Below are 19,702 nucleotides of genomic sequence, written 5' to 3'. Positions count from 1 at the left end.
ACTGACTGTGAGCCTGGAATATAGATCAGGGTAGAACCACCTGCCTTGAAGGTCCACATAAGTCTAAGAGTTAGGTCCCCAGAGCCGCCCCCATGTGATCTGTGTGGCATTGTTGTCACACTCCCCAGCGAGCACTGTCAGCCATGTATGTGTGATGCCTCAACCAGGTGCTTCCAACCCCCAAAAATCAGGTCATCACAGTGACATCAGCAAAGGGAAGGAGTTCACTAAGCCCTAGTGATATTATTTAGGCATCCCCCATGCCTCAGGGCCCTGGCATGGTCACCTCATCTGCCCTCTTGAGCTGTCATTTTACCCCGTTTCGTATCAGATCAAACTTTGGACACTTCTGCTCTGCTCCATCTAATTGAGCAATCATTCAGGAAGCACAGCTGAGCTGAGGGGTGATGTGGGTAGTGGAACACAGCACCCCAACATTGCAGGGCACCCTACACCCTGGTGTGAAAGGAGTGGCCTTGGACCCAGATCCCCATGGGTGTGTCTCCTAAAAAAATCTACAAAGCAGCTCAGGAGGAATGTCTCTGCTTGTGATATGAACCATTTTCTAGCTCTCATTGAAAACAATCTCCACCCACCCCCACCCCCCTACACCCCCCACACCCCTTAGTACAGACGCTTCTTTGAGGACAGAAGGACTTTCTCTGCCCGCAGGTGTGATTGTGTAGGAGAAGCTGCTCGCTCCTTCTGTATGGTGGCATCAGGCTAGAGATCTGTGTTGGCACTGACCAGCCATGCCAGGCCCGCAGTTTCTTGGGCCGAGTGCCTGTAGAGCCGTGACAATGCCCTGTTCCCACTTGCAGAGCTGATGGTTGGAATTTAAACAGGGTTCATGCCCCAACACTGCAGGAGTGAACGGGGAACAAGCGGTGGATCCCTGAACCCTTCTGGCAGCTCATGAGGACCTTCCTGTTCCAGCCCTCGCTGACCTCTCCAACCTGAATCCTTTGCTCTGTCCCCAGGCCATTGGGCAAAACTGTTCCTTCATTGTCACAGCCCTGCCTTCCACCTACCTGTATCTCTGTATACTCCTGTGATTATGTGTGATGCTAGGGACCTCCCTGCCATGCTGCCACAGGTCCTGCTTTGCTGTGTCCCAAGCACATGCAATCTTTGCTCTACCCAAGGCAAGTAGACAAGGCCTTAGGTAGAACCCAAGTGTTGCCTCAAACCAGGACCCTTTATGGGGGTGCACCTGACCACCCCTATTTGGATCCTGGTCACTGCATAACCCCTATGAAATTGACCACACCTTAAAGTGATTCTGAGACCAGTGTGGGGCAGTGGGGCACCCATCTTCATGCGCTGGATGTGGTTTTTAGAGTTATTCGGATTTTGGGGGTTTGTTTTGGGGCCACATCTGGTGTAGTCCAGGCTATGCACTCTGCAATTATTCCTGGTAGTGCTCGGAGGGCAATATGGGATGCTGAGGATCAAACCTCAGCTGTGCGCTGAGTGCAAGACATGCTCTTATCCTCTCTTTCATCTCTCTGGTGCGCTGTGTGCAAGACATGCTCTTATCCTCTCTTTCATCTCTCTGGCCCCACAAGTCCCTTTGAGAATTGTCTCTGTCCCCACCCCCAGTTGATCAGTCATCTAGAGGTTGCCCCCTGCTGGTGTGGCACAGTGCTAGTGTGGGGACAGATGGAGCAGGGAGTTCTGGGGTTGCAGTGTGTAGACTGGATATCAGGGCAACAGGAAAGGGGAAAGTTTGGAGGGCATCTCAGCATCTATTTGAGTTTTGTTGTGTTTGTTTTGGTTTGGGGGCCACACCTAGTGATGCTCAGGGGTTACTCCTGGCTATGTGCTCAGAAATAGCTCCTGGCTGGGGGACCAAATGGGACGTGGAATGATCGAACTGTGGTCTGTCCTAGGTCAGCTCGTGAAAGGCAAATGCCCTACTGCTTGCGCCACTGCTCTGGCCATCTATTTGGGGTTTTTGTTTTGTTTTGTTGAACCTCGATCCTCAAGCCTATGAGGTGCAAGTGTTCCTGCTGAGCCACATCGCTGGCTCGTCCCACTTTTCTTCCTCTTTCCTTCCTTCCAGAGTCATTGGATGTAGCACACACTTAGCTGGGGGTCGGCACACTCAGTGTGCACCAGAAACCACACACTTGGGGAGCCGTATTTAGTAGCATAGTGGTTAGGGCAGTTGCCTTGCACACGGCCAACCTGTGCTCAATCCCTGGTATACATATAATCCCCTAAGCATACCAGTAGTGATTCCTGAGTACAGAGCTAGGAGTAAACCCTGAGCAAAAAAAAAAATTTTTTTTTAATCGCACACTCAATTTTGGCTCTGGGAACCCCAGACAGCAAGTCCCTGGCATATGGGATAGTGCCAGGAATCTGATTCATGGCTTCATGCTCAGGAGACAAGCACCTCTACCCCTGGGTCCTGCTCAGGTGGGTGGTGATATGGTGTCTTTTAGCTGGGGGTGAGCAGGTGAGGAAAGGGGGAATCTAGAGTTCTAGATTGTTGTGTATGTAAATATACTGAAATGAAAAATCAGTGAAAAATCAGTGAAAAATTTCACTGAAATGAAAAATTCAGTGGGTTTAACAGAAGACCAGAAACTATAACAGAAAAATTCACAGGACATGAAAAAGTAGGAAGGTCTGAAAATGAAGCAGAGAATGACAAAGCAATAGTACCACTGGTAGGGTTCTGTAGCCACCCTGGGTTTGATTCCTGCCCCCCATGTGGTTCCCACCAGGAGTGAATCCTGCATGCAGAATTTGAAGTAAACTCTGAGCACCACCAGGTGCGCCTCCAAAAAGTGGGCAGAGAAAAAATGGTCCCCCAAACAATCTTAGTAGCCTCTGAAACAGAATTAGGTAATCTAAAGGGAAATTTATTTTCTAGATTTCAAAATGGTTTTTTAAATTTTTGACAAAAATGGAGCTGGAGCAATAGCTCAGCAGGTATGGTATTTGCCTTGCACGCTGCCAACACAGGTTCTATCCCTAGCATTCCATATGGTGTCCTGAGCCTGCCAGGAGTGATTCCCAAGTGCAAAGCCAGGAGTAATACCAGGTGTGGCTCAAAAAATAAATAAAATAGGGCCTGGAGAGATAGCACAGCGGCGTTTGCCTTGCAAGCAGCCAATCCAGGACCAAAGGTGGTTGGTTCGAATCCCGGTGTCCCATATGGTCCCCCATGCCTGCCAGGAGCTATTTCTGAGCAGACAGCCAGGAGTAACCCCTGAGCACCGCCAGGTGTGGCCCAAAAACCAAAAATAAATAAATAAATAAATAAATAAATAAATAAATAAATAAATAAATAAATAAATAAAATAAATATGATAAAAACTAAACCCACAGATGCAAGATGCTCAAATATCCTGTAAGTAGAATAAATACATCCTACAGTAGATGGTAGTCAAAATTTGAAAGACAGCAGAAATGCCCTCACCATCTCAGCAGGGCAGGGATTAAGGCACTTGCCATGCACACAGTTGACCATGCTTCAAACCCCGGCACCATGCAGGGTTCCCCGAGCATCACCAGGAGTGATCCCTGAGCACAGAGCCAGGAATAAGTTCTGTGCCACCACCAGGTATGGCTAAAAAAAAAAAAAAGGAAAACACTTACAAAGTGAAACTATATAAAAGCCCCCAGAGAAGAAAAGCAGAGCATGCTCAGCTCCAAAAGATAAAGGCTAGATTCCCCGATGCCTTCTCCAAAAGCAGCAGCAGCCAGAGAAGCAGGACAGTACCTGGAAGGACCTAGAGGGCAGCCGCTGCTTTTTGAAATAAATCCATTTCTGAGCTTCAGCCATTAAACCCCATTGAGGCAGTGCCAGCTCCAGAGCCATGAACACCCGAGGGCCCTGATTCTGGTGTCTAAATGCTTTGTTCCTGGTCATCCGGCATCCTTCAGTGAGTGAGTGATTCTTAGTGTGAGGCAGGAGATAGACCAGCTGTGGCCAGGGCGTCTTTCTCTGCCAAGCTAGGAGGCCAGTGAGGCCTGATGAAAACAGCAAATAACACAACGCCTTGACCTGGCCTCTGGGAGCCCAAACTGGGCAGGTGAAGCGCTGGGAAGGCAAATTCAGTACTATGTAGTGCAGCAGACATGGTAGGAATCCATGAGTTCATAGTAACGCGGAGTTAAGAGAGCTCCTTAGCAACCCTGACAGGTTGCTGGGGTACAACGCACTTCCTATTTCTTCCTGCTCAGTGAACTTTTCTGCTGTCACTTCATTGCTCTGAAGCCTTGTGAGAGCTTGTCAGGCAGCTACCAGCTGTCTTTGCAGCCCCTCGAGCAGGTCCCTTCCTTGGGCCAGTGGGAGGAACTGTCCACATCACAGGCCAGAAGAGAGACCGAGTTTCTCTGGAGCCACCTTTTGTTGGCGGGGAGTGTGAGGCCTCCCAAGTCGAGTTTAGGAGGTCTAGGGTCCACTTTTGGTGGTACTTGGGCTACTGGACTGATGCTATAGTGCTTGGAGCTGGTCATTCAGGGCCATTCGGGGCTTTACCTGGTGTTCTGGGATGGATGCATATGGTACTGGGGATGGGATTGGGGCCATGAATGTATAAGGCATTACTGCAGCCCTTTGAGCCCTCTTCCTGGCTCCAGCCACCCACTTTTTTTGTTTGATTTTTTTTTTTGGTGGGGGGAACACCCAGTAGCACTCAGGGCTCTGCACTCAGAAATTGCTCCTGGCTCGGGGGACCATATGGGATGCCAGGGATCAAACTGTGTTCGTGCTGAGTCAGCTGCTTGCAAAGCAAACTCTCTACCACTATGCTACCACTCTGGCCCCAGCCACTCACTTTTTTGTTTGTTTGTTTGGGGGTTATAGCTGACAATACTCAGGAATTGAGTATACTAGGAATACTTAGTTCTGGGCTCAGGAATTGCTCCTGGCAGTGCTCCAGGGGACCATGTGGGATGCCCATGAGAGAACCTAAGTCTGTGAGGTATTAGGCAGGTATCCGCTGAACTGTCTCTCTGGCCCCCACTGGCCATCTTGTACCCCAGGGATGGGATAGCAGATTGTTGCACTGCTTAGTCTGCCCAGCCAAAGGGTAGCATGGTGGTCTGGAAAGGACTCTGAGAAAAGGGTATTTTAAGCAGCCATGTTTTTGTTTTTACCTAAAGAAGCTCTTTTACTGGATTCCAGAATTAATAAATGCAGAAAAGATGGTAGAACCAAAAACAGTTGCCACTTCACAGCCCTTGTGCAGTGATTAACTCAAGCAGGAATGTGTCAGTAAAGGCCAAGGCCTTTTGGGGAGAGTCGATAAGAACTGTGCATTGGGGAGAAAAAAACTAAGTCACTGGGTTCTGCTTGCCCAAATGTACCTCCTGTTTGATGTGAAAGTTCTCCCCATGATTGAGTCTTGCTTCTTCATCCAAACATGGTGGAATACAGAGCTGGAGCCATAGTATAGCAAGGAGAGCACTTACCTTCCATATCATGAACCCAGGTTCAATCTCTAGCACCTCATTTGGGCCCCTGACCACTGCTAGGAGTGATTCCTAAGTGCAGAGCCAGAACTAACCACTGAACATTACCAAGTGTGTGTCCCCTCAAAAAAACAAAAACAAAAAAAAACAAACAAAAAAACACAGTGAACCCAAAAATGTAATCAGGGCTCCTAGATGACATGGTTACAGGTGAGCACTGCATCTAAGGGGGATGCTGAGTTCTCAGGGGTCCTAGGAGATAGTAGTAACCTAGGGTGTAATGGGAGGGGCATCTTCTGTCTTTCGCGTCTAGAACGTGGACCTGCAGGGGGGTTAAGCAGTTTGTTTGAAAGGTGCTGGCAGGCCAGATAAGTTTGGATACTTGTGATCCAAATCTGACAATGGGACAGAGAAAGAAACTGATACCATAGGAGACAGCTTCATCCAGAATATATAGTTAGCTACGAAAGAATCTATATGCTTAAATCAGTGGCATGAGAGAAAAACAGGAAAAAGCCAGAGTGGTTTTACAAATAGAAACACATGGGGTTCAAGACAACTCAGTGGGCTGAGCACAAATTTTATCAATCCCAGGTATCACTGGGGTAGCCCAGAATCCAAGACAAAATCAAGCCAGGAAAAAAAGAAACCTAACCAATCAAATGCAAACATGAAAGGAACAGCAACCACATACTAAGCCTAGACTGAGTTCAGGTCAGTACTGGCCTACTTTGATTGTACTGGCTTACTTTTCAGACCTCTATGGTGATGCTCGCTGTGCTGGAAGCAGAGGCCTGGTCCTGTGCATGCCAGGCATGGCCCCAGCCCTTAGACCTCTCTCCAGGCTCAAGAGCTTAATGTTAACTTGAAACGAATATTTTTCTTTTAAGATTCAAGGAAGTGGAGCCAGAGAGATAGCATGGAGGTAAGGCATTTGCCTTTCATGCAGAAGGTCATCGGTTCAAATCCCAGCGTCCCATATGGTCCCCCGTGCCTGCCAGGAGTGATTTCTGAGCATGGAGCCAAGAGTAAATCTTGAGCACTGCTGGTTGTGACCAAAAAACCAAAAAAAAAAAAAAAAAGATTCAAGGAAGTGGGGCCAGATAGATAGCATGGAGGTAGGGTGTTTGCCTTGCATGCAGAAGGACTGTAGTTTGAATCCCAGCATCCCATATGGTCCCCCAAGCCTGCCAGGAGTGATTTTTGAGCATAGAGCCAGGTATAATTTCTGAGCGCTGTCCAGTATGACCCAAAAAAAAAAAAACAACCAAACAAAAAAGATACAAGAAAGTGATAGTACAGTGGGTAGAGCACTTGCCTTGCACATGGCCAACCCAAATTCAATCCCCAGCATCATATATCATCCCCCAAGCCTACCAGGAGTCAGCCCTGAGTACCACTCAGTGTGCCCCCAAAACAACAAAACAAAAATAAAAGGACGCAAATCAATTTGAATTGAATTTGAAATAACTCATGAATTTGGACTCATTTTGAAGGCATGATAGCAATGAGACTCTATGACATTTGTTCATGGCCTCAGCTTGCCAGGTGAAGTCATAAATTCTGGACTCACTGTGTTACCCTTCTTCCTGCCTGAAAAATTGGGAGAGTAGATGCAACAAGTTGACCAACTCCTGTTTTTTTCTGTGAAACCTGGTGAAGGGTCTATGAGGGGGGTGACTCCATATTGTGCATGCTTTTGCCTTTTTGGTAGTCAAAAAAAAGTTTTTAATGCATGTGCTTCAAGACCTGTAAATCTGTAAGGGAGAATTTGACTCAAACCCGTAAAGTTTTGTAGAATTCTGGCCACTTTGGTTGGTGACTCATTTTCATGAGGGAAATTTCAATGATGCTGAGAGCAATATTGCCCTAAAAAAATTTTTTTTTTCTTTTTGGGCCACACCCGGTGACATTCAGGGGTTTTTCCTGGCTATGCACTCAGAAATCACTCCTGGCTTGGGGGACCATATGGGACGCCGGGGGATTGAACCGCAGTCCCTTCGTCCTAGGTAGAACGTTCAAAGCAAACACCACTGCTCTGGCCCTGCCCTAAAATTTTTAACAAAGACTTAACTGGCAAAAATGTATGGATGGATAGAAGCTGCTAAAGCATCAGAAGTCAGGTGACCAGAATTTTAGGAAATTTAGGAAAGCCAGTAGGGCGCTTGCTTTGCACACGGTTCAATCCCTGCCACCTCCATATAGTTGCCCGAGCCTGCCAGGAGTGATCCCTAAGGACAAAGCCAGATGTAAGCCCTGAGTCCTGCTGGGTATGACTCAAATACCAAGAAGAAGGGGGGGGGGGAAGCATCAAAGATCACCTGGCCTCTTAGACCAGCCCCCTGTGCCTCAATTTCCCTGCCAAAGGGCATGCATCCATGGCTAGGGTGGCCCTAGGGTTAGAATGATAAACTTCTAAAGGCATCTCCTGAAGGACAGTTTTTGTTCAGTGATTTGTGAGTCATATTTTCTATCCTCTAATACCATATTCCATTATGCATTGTCTTTTTTTATTGTTTTTCTTCTCATGGTTTATTCTTTTGCCGTATTTTGACATATTGCCCATTTTAACCCATATCCATTTCTCGCCCTGTGTATGTGTGTGTGTTGCTCTTGCTGTCCTTGCCTCCATTGTTCCCAGGTTACAGTCTAGCCCGAATGCAACCAGCCCCTTGGCAGACGAGCATGCACTGATAGCATCCTACGTGGCCCGCCTACAGCACAATGCACGGTCAGTGGTAGGGCAGCCCGCACAGGTGGGAACTCCCAGGCCCTTGAAGGTGGAACAGTGGAGTGGTGGGGGAAGCTGATGGAGGTGCCAGCCAGAAGAAGCTGAACACATGGGGCTTTAATACAAAAGTCACCTACTTCGTTTGGCAGAGTCTGAAAGATTGCTAACGCATACGGGGGTGCCTTGCCAAGCCTGGGCATGTGTGTGACTAGATCCAGAGATTTCCCATTGGAAGCAGGGTCCCTCCTACAAATGACATTTGCAGAGTAGTGCCAGGTGGTCATGCACAATAGCCCCGTGATGTGATGAAACCTCTGCTTGTAAGACCCATCTCTGCTACCCTGCAGAGCTTCAGGTCCCTCCCTAACCCCTACAACGTTCACTCAAGCCAAGCCTATCATCACTTGCCTGTTCCATCTTCGCATGGTACATTCCATCACTCACTATTGGCTATTTACACAGCAGTTCTCAGCCATGGTGTGGGATTTGTGGAGTCTGGAGCACTTTTCCAGGTTCTATGGATCCCCTTGTGGAATGGCAGTGAGTGTCATCTCACCATGTGGCCTCATGAGGCATCTGTAAGAGGCCCCTCAGGAGGCTGGCAAGGAAAAGGCTTGATCTGCCAACTCCATAGTCAGCCCCGGCTGGACTGAGCTCTTTGCAGGGCGCATCCAGACCCCTGGTGATGACCATGAACCCTGCCTGCCACCACCATTCTTTCCCCTCCTTACATAGGCAGAGGAAACTCTTCCTCTGGGCCACCCTGAGTATCTCTTCCCAGAGGGAAAACCACTGCTCACCTATGGTGCTCGAGTGACATTTTTATTTTAGTTTGCCCTCCACAAGCTGAAGCTCCACAGAGAGGCCACACAGCCTTGGTCTTCTTCCCCAATAGAACAGAGGAGGAAAGTAATAATTGATTGTGTGGGGCCGGAGAGATAGTCCAGCGGTAGGGCATTTGCCTTGCTCGCTGCTGACCCAGAATAGACCTAGATTAGATTCCTGGCATCCCATATGGTCCCCATGCCTGCCAGGAGTGATTTCTGAGTTCAGAGCTAGGAGTAACCCCTGAACACCGCCGGGTGTGACCCAAAAACTAATAATAATAATAATAATAATAATAATAATAATTGATTGCATGACAGAAGGGACTGGCTTTAGTGGTGTCCAGTCATGGGCATGTACCTATCTCTAAAGACTGGCGGGATTCTCCAACCTCCTCCACCTGTTATTTGATGTAACTGGCCCATTGAGGGGAGGAGTAAAGGGGCTGACATTGAATTCTATATTCGGAGAGGGACTCCTACAGTGTTTTCCTGCCCTCTCCCAGATGGTCTTTGTTCTGCCTAATGACAGTATTAGTGAGAACAGTCCTGGTGGCAAATGTAAGGGAGCAGCATGTTTGCTTCCACCCTCTGATCTCTGAGCCCAGGGTTCACAGAGGGGCCTGGCAGGTTTCTCAGGGCTGGTGGCTTAGGTTTGGGCTCCCCAGGGGAGATTGGAGGTCTTGGAGCCAAGTGAGGAGGCGAGGACCCGGTGAGTACTTTCTGTCTCCTTGTTTGTTCCTCTGGCTCTCGGAGCCACTCATTTCTTGAAATCACACATTTCTGGACCAGGTTTGAGAGTGTCTCCATTTCCTGTTAGCCTACCTATGCCCATCCAGGTCTACCTCTTGATGGAATACTTGGCCAGGGGACTTAGTGGGTCATCCCTACTGAGGTAGAAATGACAAATAGAACAACCCTTCCTGGCGAACCAGTGAGAGAACTTAGGGGCCATGGCACCTCACTCAGCTTGCAGCTAGCCTGGTTCCCCAGCACCATGGATGATGGGTTCCTAGAGCACTGTCAGGGATCACTCCTGAGCAAAGAGCCAGGACTAACTCCCAATCCCTCCTAAGGATAAACTTGCTGTTGATCTCATAGTTCCGAGTCCAGGTTACTATCACATGCGCATAGCTAGTTCACTCTCCCTGGACTTCTCTTCCCACTGCAGCATTATCTTGGGACCCATCTGAGCAACTCTTTGACCTTTTAGACTTTTTAGCGCTCTAGTTCAAAAGTAGGAGGCAAGAGAGATAGCTCAGAGACTGGAGCACATGATTTTGTTGTTGTTGTGTTTTTGGACCATACCTGGCTATACTCGGGTTACTATGGCTCTGTACTCAAAAATCATTCCTAGTGATGCTCGTAGGACCCTTCGGGATGCCAGGGGTCGAATTCAGGTTGGCTGCATGCAAGGCAAGCATCCTGCCCACCATCTACCATTCTGGCCACAGGAGTACATGATTTGCATGCGTGAGCCCTGGGTTCAGCCTCTGAACACATCACAAGGTCCCCTGAGCATCACCAGAAGTGGCTCCCAAGTAATAAACTTAAGGTGTGGCACAAATGAGAGGGCTGTAAAAAATAAATTATGAACAAGGGTCCAGGAAGATGGCTCAAGAGGCTGGAGAAGATGCTTTGCATGCAAGATCCCTGGGCTAGTGCCCTAGTACCATGTGTTTCCCAAAGACCTCTGCGAGTAGCTTCCTAGCCCAGCTTCCTGGGTACACCTCTAAGCATCCAACACCTCCAAGCAGCATGTGGTTCCCCTAAAAAAAGTAATGAAAATGAACCACGGAGATGGCTTAAAGTGACAGAGCACAGACTTTGTTTAAAGAGGCCACCAACTTGATCCCAGCACCCCACAGTCCCTTCGTCCTTAGCAGCCATCAGATGTAACCCTGAGGCTTGTCCCAGAGAATTTCCAGACCCAGGAGAAGGTAGCTCCATTTTTTTTTTAAGAGGTGGTGGAAATTTGGGTCAAAAAGCTAGCTCCATGATCTGGAGACCCAAATTTGATCCACAGGATCACATGGCCCCTCAGCACCACCAGGAGTGAACCAAAGACCAAAGTAAGGGGCTAACTGCACTGAATCTGAGATGGGACGATGGTTGTCAACAGACATGTGAAAAAATAGGAGGGCTGAGGGGTGTTGTTCTTCTTCTCTGACCAGTATAGTGGGGCTATCCACACCAGGGACCTCATTTCATGTGCCCCATAGTCATGGAACTGCTGCTTTTATTTTTTTTTATCATTTGAATTTTTTTTTGTTTTTTTTCCTGGTGGTCTTATTGAATTCAAGACTCATGTTTTAAAAAAATCATGAGTCCTTGGGGCCAAAATGATAGCACAGTGGTAGGGTATTCTATGGTCCCCCAAGCCTGCTAGGAGCAATTTTTGAGCCCAGAGCCGGGAGTAACCCCCCTGTGTGATACCAGGTGTGGCCCAACTTCTCCCCCCCAATCATGAGTCCTTTTACCAGAACCCTCTATGGGCAATCAGTTCCTCCCAGACTTAGGTGGTGTCTTTTCTCCCATTCCTGACCTTCCAAAAGAAATGCTCCAGCATAGTGAGGGGCTGTGCTAAAGGGGCAAGGTGATGGAAAAAGCTCATTTCCTCAGGTCACCCTTCAATCTAGGTGACCAGTAAGTCACTGTGACCCAGGGCCGCTGTTTTTCCTGTCACCATTTCTTAAAAACAAGCTATGCTGTGCAAGGAGCAGGAGTCGGAAAGTCTGGATGACGCCTGTTGAATTTGTCTCTGCTCACAGCGTGCTGGACAGCCCTGGCCGCCTGGACGAGGAGCATCGGCTGATTGCACGCTATGCTGCCCGGCTGGCTGCAGAAGCTGGGAACACGGTGAGTGCCAAGGACGCCTGGTGCCCAGCAGTGCCCAGCGTAACTTGATCTGTAGGCGGTGAGTGCCCACAAGAAATGCAGGGGCCTGGGAAGTGGGGGAGCAGACTGGCCTGTAGTTTGTATCTGCAGAGGCCACTTGAAAGACCAGTAGAGGATTAAGGAGATGGCTCCAAAGGCTGGAACCAGGCTTTGCCTGCAGGAATCTTAGCTCTGATTCCCACCAGATACCACCTGGTCACCCAGCACTGAGCCAAGAGTAGCCTCTAAACTCAGGCTTGAGGGTGGGACACAGTCAAACAAACAAACTAGCAGAATTATTGAAGGAAAAAGTGAAAGACAAAATTTGGTTCTTTTATTTTATTTTTTATAATATTTTTTTATATTTTATTTAAACACCTTGATTACATACATGATTGTGTTTAATTTGGTTCTTTTAAATGGCCAATAAAATTAGCAAGCCCCTAGAAATTGTAGTCAAGAAAAAAAAGTAAGATGGCGCTGAGATAGTGCAAAGGGTAGGGCACTTGCCTTCCACACAGCTGACCTGGATTCGATACCTGGCACCTCTTATGGTCCTCCACTCATTGCCAGGAGTGATCCCTGAATGCAAAGCCAGGAGCAAGTCATGAGCATCACTAAATGTGGCCCCAAAACAAAAATACACACATAAAAAAGAAAGAAAATTGAGAAAGGAAAAATACCATTTACAAATACCAGTAACAGTAAAATGTAATAAAAATTAAAATCAAGCAGCAGAAAGGGTGTCCACTCTCAGCACTGCTATTGAAATTAATGTTGGAAGTTCTTGCCATAGCAACTAGGCAAGAAATAGGAAGCAAAAAGAGGCTGGTAGTACAACAGGTAGGGTGTTGGCTTTGCTTGAGGCCCATCCAGGTTCAATCTCCAACATTCCATTTAGTCACCCAGGGCACCACCAGGAGTCATTCTTGAGTACCAGCGGGTATGACCCCAACACCAAAAAATAAAAGGGGAGAGACACACTAAAGGCATTTAAATTGACAAAGAAGTCAGACCATCTCTTTTTGCAGACATTTTATACACAGAAAATCCTAAAGACAATATCATAAAATTTCTAGAAATAATAAACCTATCCAGTCAAGAAAAGGGTTACAAAATTCACAGAAGCCATGGTTTCAAGGTTGTTCATAATAAAAGTTGGGTTTTTTCATAGTTACAAAGTTGTTCATGATTGAGTTGCTATCACACAGTGTCCAACACCTTTTTTATCAGTGCACGTTTTCCACCACCAATGTCCCAGTTTCCTTCCTGCCCTCTTCCCTCTCTGCCTCTGTAGTAGACATTTTTCTTTTCTCTCTTTCTCTCTCTCTCCGAGAAAGAAAAGTTTTAAACTGTTCCACTTACGATCATCTCAAAAAACCTCAAATGACTAGGAATTAATTTAACAAAGAAGGTAAAACACATAATTTTAGTGAAAATTATAAACCAAGTATACAGAAACTGTAATTTCAGGAAAAATTATAAATCACCTCTAAAAGAAACAAATGCCAGGAAATGAAAACTTGTTTATTTTTGTTCATGGACTGATAGAACCAATACCATTAAAATGACCATTTTAACCCAATTTAATTTATAGATGCAGTGCAGTCCTCATCAAAATTCCCATCACTTTTATAAAAGAACATGGAACGGGCCCAGAGAGATAGCACAGCGGCGTTTGCCTTGCAAGCAGCCGATCCAGGACCAAATGTGGTTGGTTCGAATCCCGGTGTCCCATATGGTCCCCCGTGCCTGCCAGGAGCTATTTCTGAGCAGACAGCCAGGAGTAACCCCTGAGCACTGCCAGGTGTGGCCCAAAAACCAAAAAAAAAGAAAAAAGAAAAAAGAACATGGAACAAATACTGTTAAAATCCATATGGGACCATAAAACCCCCAGAGTAGCCAAATGAGCCTGAGAAAAAAAGGCATTCCCAGACTTTGGACTGCACTACAAAGCTATAAGAATCAAAACTGTATGGCGGGCCCGGAGAGATAGCACAGCAGCGTTTGCCTTGCAAGCACCCGATCCAGGACCAAAGGTGGTTGGTTCGAATCCCGGTGTCCCATATGGTCCCCCGTGCCTGCCAGGAGCTATTTCTGAGCAGCCAGGAGTAACCCCTGAGCACCGCCGGGTGTGGCCCCCCAAAAAAAAATGTATGGCACTTGAACCAAAGCAGACTTTCAGATCAGTGGAATGAAAGTGAGAGCCTGTGGGAAACCCTCAGATATGCAGTTAGATGACAGGGTGAGGGATGACCAATTGCATTCAGTGGAACTCAGCAAATAGTGCTGGAAAGAAGGAAGGAAGGAAGGAAGGAAGGAAGGAAGGAAGGAAGGAAGGAAGGAAGGAAGGAAGGAAGGAAGGAAGGAAGGGAGGGAGGGAGGGAGGGAGGGAGGGAGGGAGGGAGGGAGGGGGGGAGGGAGGGGGGGAGGAAGGGAGGAAGGAAGGAAGGAAGGAAGGAAGGAAGGAAGGAAGGAAGGAAGGAAGGAAGGAAGGAAGGAAGGAAGGAAGGAAGGAAGGAAGGAAGGAAAAGTGGGAGGAAGAGTCAGAGGCAGGGGGCAACAACTGTCTCACATCATACACAAAGATGAGTTCAAAATGAATTTATAATCTCAAAATCAGAGCTGTGTGTATAAAAAAAAATACAACTTGAGGATCATGTAGGCAAAACTATGATGTTGACCTCAAAAGATCTTTAATGTTATAACTCCATGGGGGAAAAATGGAAGAAATATATGCAGTTATCCAACGTCCAAAATATATAACAGACTCCCAAAGTTCAACATCAAATAATCAACCCCATTATAAAAATGGGGAGAAGAGATGAATAGACAGTACTCTCAAAGATGACATGAAGACATCTCAAAGATGGCACATGAAAAAATGTTCTTCATCGTGGCTTTTCAGGAAGATTCCTAGATGTAGAGCCAAAAGTAACCCCTGAGCATCACCAGGTATGGCCTAGAGACAATAAACAAACAAACAAACAAACAAAACTTTCTCAGGGGAGTTAGGTCTTATATCTGTGTCTACACGACAACTTTGAAGCTCAGTGAATGGAGCAGAGTCCAAGCAGGGAGTCTGGGCTTAGCTCTGTGGACCAGCTGGGTCCTCCCTCACTCGTGGTCGTGGTCCCTCACAAGTGTGCAGCTTCGAGTCAAAGGGAAAACATTTCCATGAAGATAAATTCATGGGTCCACTTGGACTGCACAGGGTTTGGTCTTTTAAATGAAGTCGATTTAAAGCCACTACTTAACCCTGCTGACTTCTACAATGTCAATAAAAGCTCCTAAGCCTTTTGGCCCTGAAAAGGTGCCCTCACAGCCCCTTCACTGCAAGCACGATGAGTCCGTTTACTCTTGGCAGTTGCTAATGCTGCTTGTCCCTTCTCTGGAAACCACACGGTGTATGAAGGGTCTGAGAGGAAGGCCTGATAGGCTCCCTCTCTCGCCTGTGTGGTTTCCCAGATGCAGCTATCTCAGAAAGGCTGGGCTTGGTTTTCCTGCCCTGGATTTCTGTGCAACACAAGACTTCTAATCCTCCAATCTCTGGCTGATACAAGTGCTTTGCATAAAGTGGGTGTAATGCTCAAAAGAATGTATTTATAGCCTGCCAGATAGGCTTTGTATTGATTTTATTTTCAGAAAACTTCTTGCACAAAGGAAGACCATGAACTTACTTCTGGGCCAGCAGGTGCCCTGTACTGTGGGCGGCACCAGCCTCCATGGGCTGCCTGGGCCTGGGAAGGAGCCCAAGTCCCCAAAGTAAAGACTCTCAGGGGTGTAGGTAAGGCTGGAGAATTCCTTGATTCTCCCGGGGGTGCCAGGACGCCTTTCTGCCAATGCCCCAGTGTCATAGTCACTTCAATAAATTCTCAGGCTCTTCATCTGTGTTACCTAAATTTGAGGTCACATATTTTTGTGAATTGGGGCTGGGACCCTCCTGGCACTCCTCAGCCTGTTGGGCTGGTAATTCAACACCAGGGTTCTGTGGTGCCAGGGATTTCCTCCCCCAAGGTACACTATGGTAGTGGGGGACTCCAGGACTGTACCTCACAAAGTTTAGGGAACTGTGGTACCAGTATTGGCCACTGTTGTATATGTAAACATTTCCATGGGATTATTATGTTACTGACCCTACCCTGATCTGTGGTGATTGGGCCTTACCGTAGGGTGTGATCTGGCATTCTGCCCCCACCCTAGGGTGGTACCTGATTCTGCTCCCACCATTGGGTGGTACCTGATTCTGGGGCATAAAAACAAGGGTCTGTGGAAGGCGAGGGGCTTTTGGCTGGAACTGGTGCTGAGTCTTGGGACTTCAGTCTTGTCCACCGAATAAAGCTAATATTTCCACAAACCTGACTGTCTACGAGCTGTTTACCCGCCACTTCACCTCAGAACCGCCGTCTGAACAGGGTGGCAGACGCATGCTCTGAGCTGGAGGGGAAAGACCTCATCCTCTGTCCCTCCATCAGTCAACCTCTTCAGGGGCTGACTTGCAACAGGCCACAAGCTAGGCCTATGCTGTAGCCCCCAATATATCTTTCTCCAGCCACCCTTTCTGCTTATTTTGTCTAGGCTCTACTGGTTTGTTTTGCTTGGGACTACACCCAGAGATTCTCAGGGCTTACTCCTGGCACTGTGCTCAGGAATTCCTCCTGCTGGTACTTGGAGGACCGTATGGGATACTGGGGATTGTACCAGCAAGCCAAAAGCCATCCCAGCCATACTATTGCTCTAACAATAGGTTTTTTTTTCTTGATAAAAAACTTCATTCTGAGATACTTAGAAGAACAGAAAAGCTTTCCCTGGTCACATTTAAAATGCACATTAAAAAAAAAAAGTTGTTTCAGTTTTAGTTTTGGTTTTTCTTTTTCAGGGGGGCCTCTCCCCATGTTTCCATTCTGTCAGCTGCTCTGACTGAGGCCCACACCTTTCCAGAAATGTCCTCTGTCTCCTGGAAGTCGGGGACGAGCATGCTCTGTGTGGTTTTTTGCACATCCATAATGACTGAGGGCTCCCGTGAAGCAGGCATTGTCACACCTGGCTACATGTTATGATCATGTGTGAATCACTAAACAGATACGCAGTTTCTTAGTATAGCTGCCAACCTCCTAATGCAAAATATCAGGGCTCAGAGCCCATTAATTTTCATTTTAAAAAGAAAGATTTCAGGCCTTGTAATTTATAGCCACCCAGGGAAGCATAGCCTGGGTTTTTGAGAGAGACTGAAGAGGAAGGGAGACGATTGATTAAAAATCCTCCCCACTACGGTTAGTTTGAGCAAGGTGCCTGGGAGGCAGGAAGGGAGGAGCTGCCATTAGCAGGTGCATCACCCTGGACTGCCTATGGGATGTAGCCCACAGTGCCTGCTCACGGAACCCATGCATTCCAGCTCAGGTCAGGGTGTGCCATCTGTGTCTCTGACATTTGTCCAGTCTCTGTTTTGTGTGTGTGTTTGTGTGTGTGTGTCTGTTTACAACTTGGTTTCACCCAAAACAAAGATTGCTTTATATGTAAACCTGGGCAGGACAGGCTCAAAATAGCCTGAGCTATCTGCCCTTACTATGTCCTTACTGCCCCAACTGGGGATGGTGTCTGCACTCAATAAGAACAGTCTGACAGGCAGGTTGGTGGAGATACAAGGTAGAAGACTGCCAGACTACCTATACGTGTTTCACCCTCAGCCTGGTCTGAATTATTTCATGCATGACCTTGATTCAGACTCATTCACCTGAGGTTAAAGATACGGAGCGTCGGGGTGATTTTACAGATATGGGCCCTACTATTTTCTGCCTTTCATTGATCTGACCTGAATGTGTCCATAAAAGCCTGACAGTAGCCTGCATTGATAGTTACTTGTGAAGTATTGAACTGTGTGTTTTATGTCACACTCAGCAGGGCACAGGGGCTACCTCTGGCTCCTCAGGGATCACTTCTAGCAGATACTCAGGGGACCCTATGGTAGCAGGGATCAAAATCTCATCTCCCACATACAGTGACTGCGCCCTGCCTGTTGAGCTCTCTTCAGATTCGTTATTGAATTTCATAAGCACTCACTCACCTTCTTCTCCTTAACTCTTCTGGCTTCTGCTCTTCTGGCAATTTCTTTTTAGGTTACCTGACTTAACTGCTTCAGCTTGTAAATGAAATTGGGAATAAGGACAACCATTTTGAGAGTCCTGGGTCTCTCAGGCCCTGAGGTGGAGATCTTCATTGCAAACCCCAGGGACTCAGCAGGGTGGGGTAGGGGTTCCCAATGGGAAGCTTGCAGTGCCTCTATTTCAAGTGCCTTCTAGTTCAAGGCTTTCTGGGGTGCCTGCCAGAAGTTCCTGCTGCTTGGAGCTTAGAGGCTCTTTGAGCAAAAGCTTCACTGGTCCTATTGCACAGGAATCAGGACCTAGGAATCCACTCGCTTGCCTTTTGGTTTTTTGACCATGGGCATATAGAGGAGAGTTCATTAAAAAGCTGATTTAAGATCTTTTGAAGCCACTCAAGTATGTCAGGTGAACTTGCAATAAAAATATTTAGAGACGGGCCCGGAGAGATAGCACAGTGGCATTTGCCTTGCAAGCAGCCGATCCAGGACCAAAGGTGGTTGATTCGAATCCCGGTGTCCCATATGGTCCCCCGTGCCTGCCAGAAGCTATTTCTGAGCAGAAAGCCAGGAGTAACCCCTTAGCACCGCCGGGTGTGACCCCCCAAAAAAAATATTTAGAGACTATGGCACAGGTGATGCAAGGAAGCAAAATCTTGGTGACCTTTGATTTTTTTTTTTTTTTTTGGTTTTTGGGTCACATCCAGCAGCACTCAGGGGTTACTCCTGGCTCTGTGCTCAGAAGTGACTCCTAGAAGGTTTGGAAGACCATATGGGATGCCGGGATTCAAATCACTGTCTGTCCTGAATTGGCTGTGTGTAAGGCAAACACCCTACTGCTGTGCTATTTTCCCAGACCCTTGGTGACCTTTGAAACTAGTTGAGTTTTTTTCTCCGTCCTCCACTCACGGCCACCCACCAGCTTCCAGATTCCCAGTAAAGTCAATCAGGATGGGACAGACAGCTCAGTGGATGTGCAAATCCAAGCTGCTGTGTTTTTTCCAAGGAAGATGCATAAGTGGCCCATAAGGAAGCACCGGAAGTAGACAGACCACCCATCATTAAGAAAATGCAGTTTGGATCTACAGCAAATGCTACATGGGACCTACTAGGATGAGTATAATCAGAGGTAGACATGTAGACAGGTGCTGGCGATGATATGGGAGAAACAGAGTCCCAGATGTAGCCGGCTGATGAAAATGCAAGCGAAGAACATTTACATGTAGATGCCCAAAAGGCAGTGACATGTGACCCAGCACCCCCACCCATCTCTGTCCCTGAGAATGAACATCATGAAGACCAGCTTTCTCAGCAACAGTGCTCAGAGTGAGCCAGACAGTGGGAACTTCACCATCAGCTGCTGTGTGGGTACATCCGTCTACGGATCTGCAGTCCCAACAGATCAGGCATTATTCATTCATTCGAGGGAATGAAGGGGTGAGACCTTTTCTCATGGATGAACCATATTCTGCTAAATGAGAGAAGCATATTTTCTTTTTGTTGTTGTTGTTGTTTTTTGGGGGAGTCGCACCCGGGCAGTGCTCAGAGGTTATTCCTGGCTCTACGCTCAGAAATTGCTCCTGGCAGGCTCAGGGGACCATATGGGATGCTGGGATTCTAACCACCGACCTTCTTCATTCAAGGCAAACACCTTACCTCCATGCTATCTCTCTGGCCCAGAAGCATATTTTCTTCTGTTACCATGGAACTCCCAGTACAGATGATCTGATGCATGGGATC

At 47.4% G+C, this 19,702-nt stretch overlaps 1 protein-coding gene across 5 annotated transcripts in view; it reads left to right on the top strand.

Moving 5' to 3' along the window:
* Positions 1–19,702, top strand: part of DTNB (dystrobrevin beta) — a 263,193-nt gene that overhangs the window by 207,141 nt on the left and 36,350 nt on the right. For 3 of the 5 annotated variants that reach the window (XM_049784475.1, XM_049784476.1, XM_049784474.1), the window contains exons 11-12: positions 8,075–8,164; positions 11,760–11,847. In XM_049784475.1, coding sequence (XP_049640432.1) covers positions 8,075–8,164; positions 11,760–11,847 — 178 coding nt within the window. The remainder of the gene's footprint in view (positions 1–8,074; positions 8,165–11,759; positions 11,848–19,702) is intronic. The other 2 variants (XM_049784478.1, XM_049784477.1) reach the window with 1 other exon arrangement.

This window comes from Suncus etruscus, chromosome 12, assembly GCF_024139225.1.
Source record: "Suncus etruscus isolate mSunEtr1 chromosome 12, mSunEtr1.pri.cur, whole genome shotgun sequence".
Lineage (NCBI taxonomy): Eukaryota > Metazoa > Chordata > Mammalia > Eulipotyphla > Soricidae > Suncus > Suncus etruscus.
The sequence above is the reverse complement of the archived record's forward strand: the minus strand, read 5'-3'. Positions and strand labels throughout refer to the sequence as shown.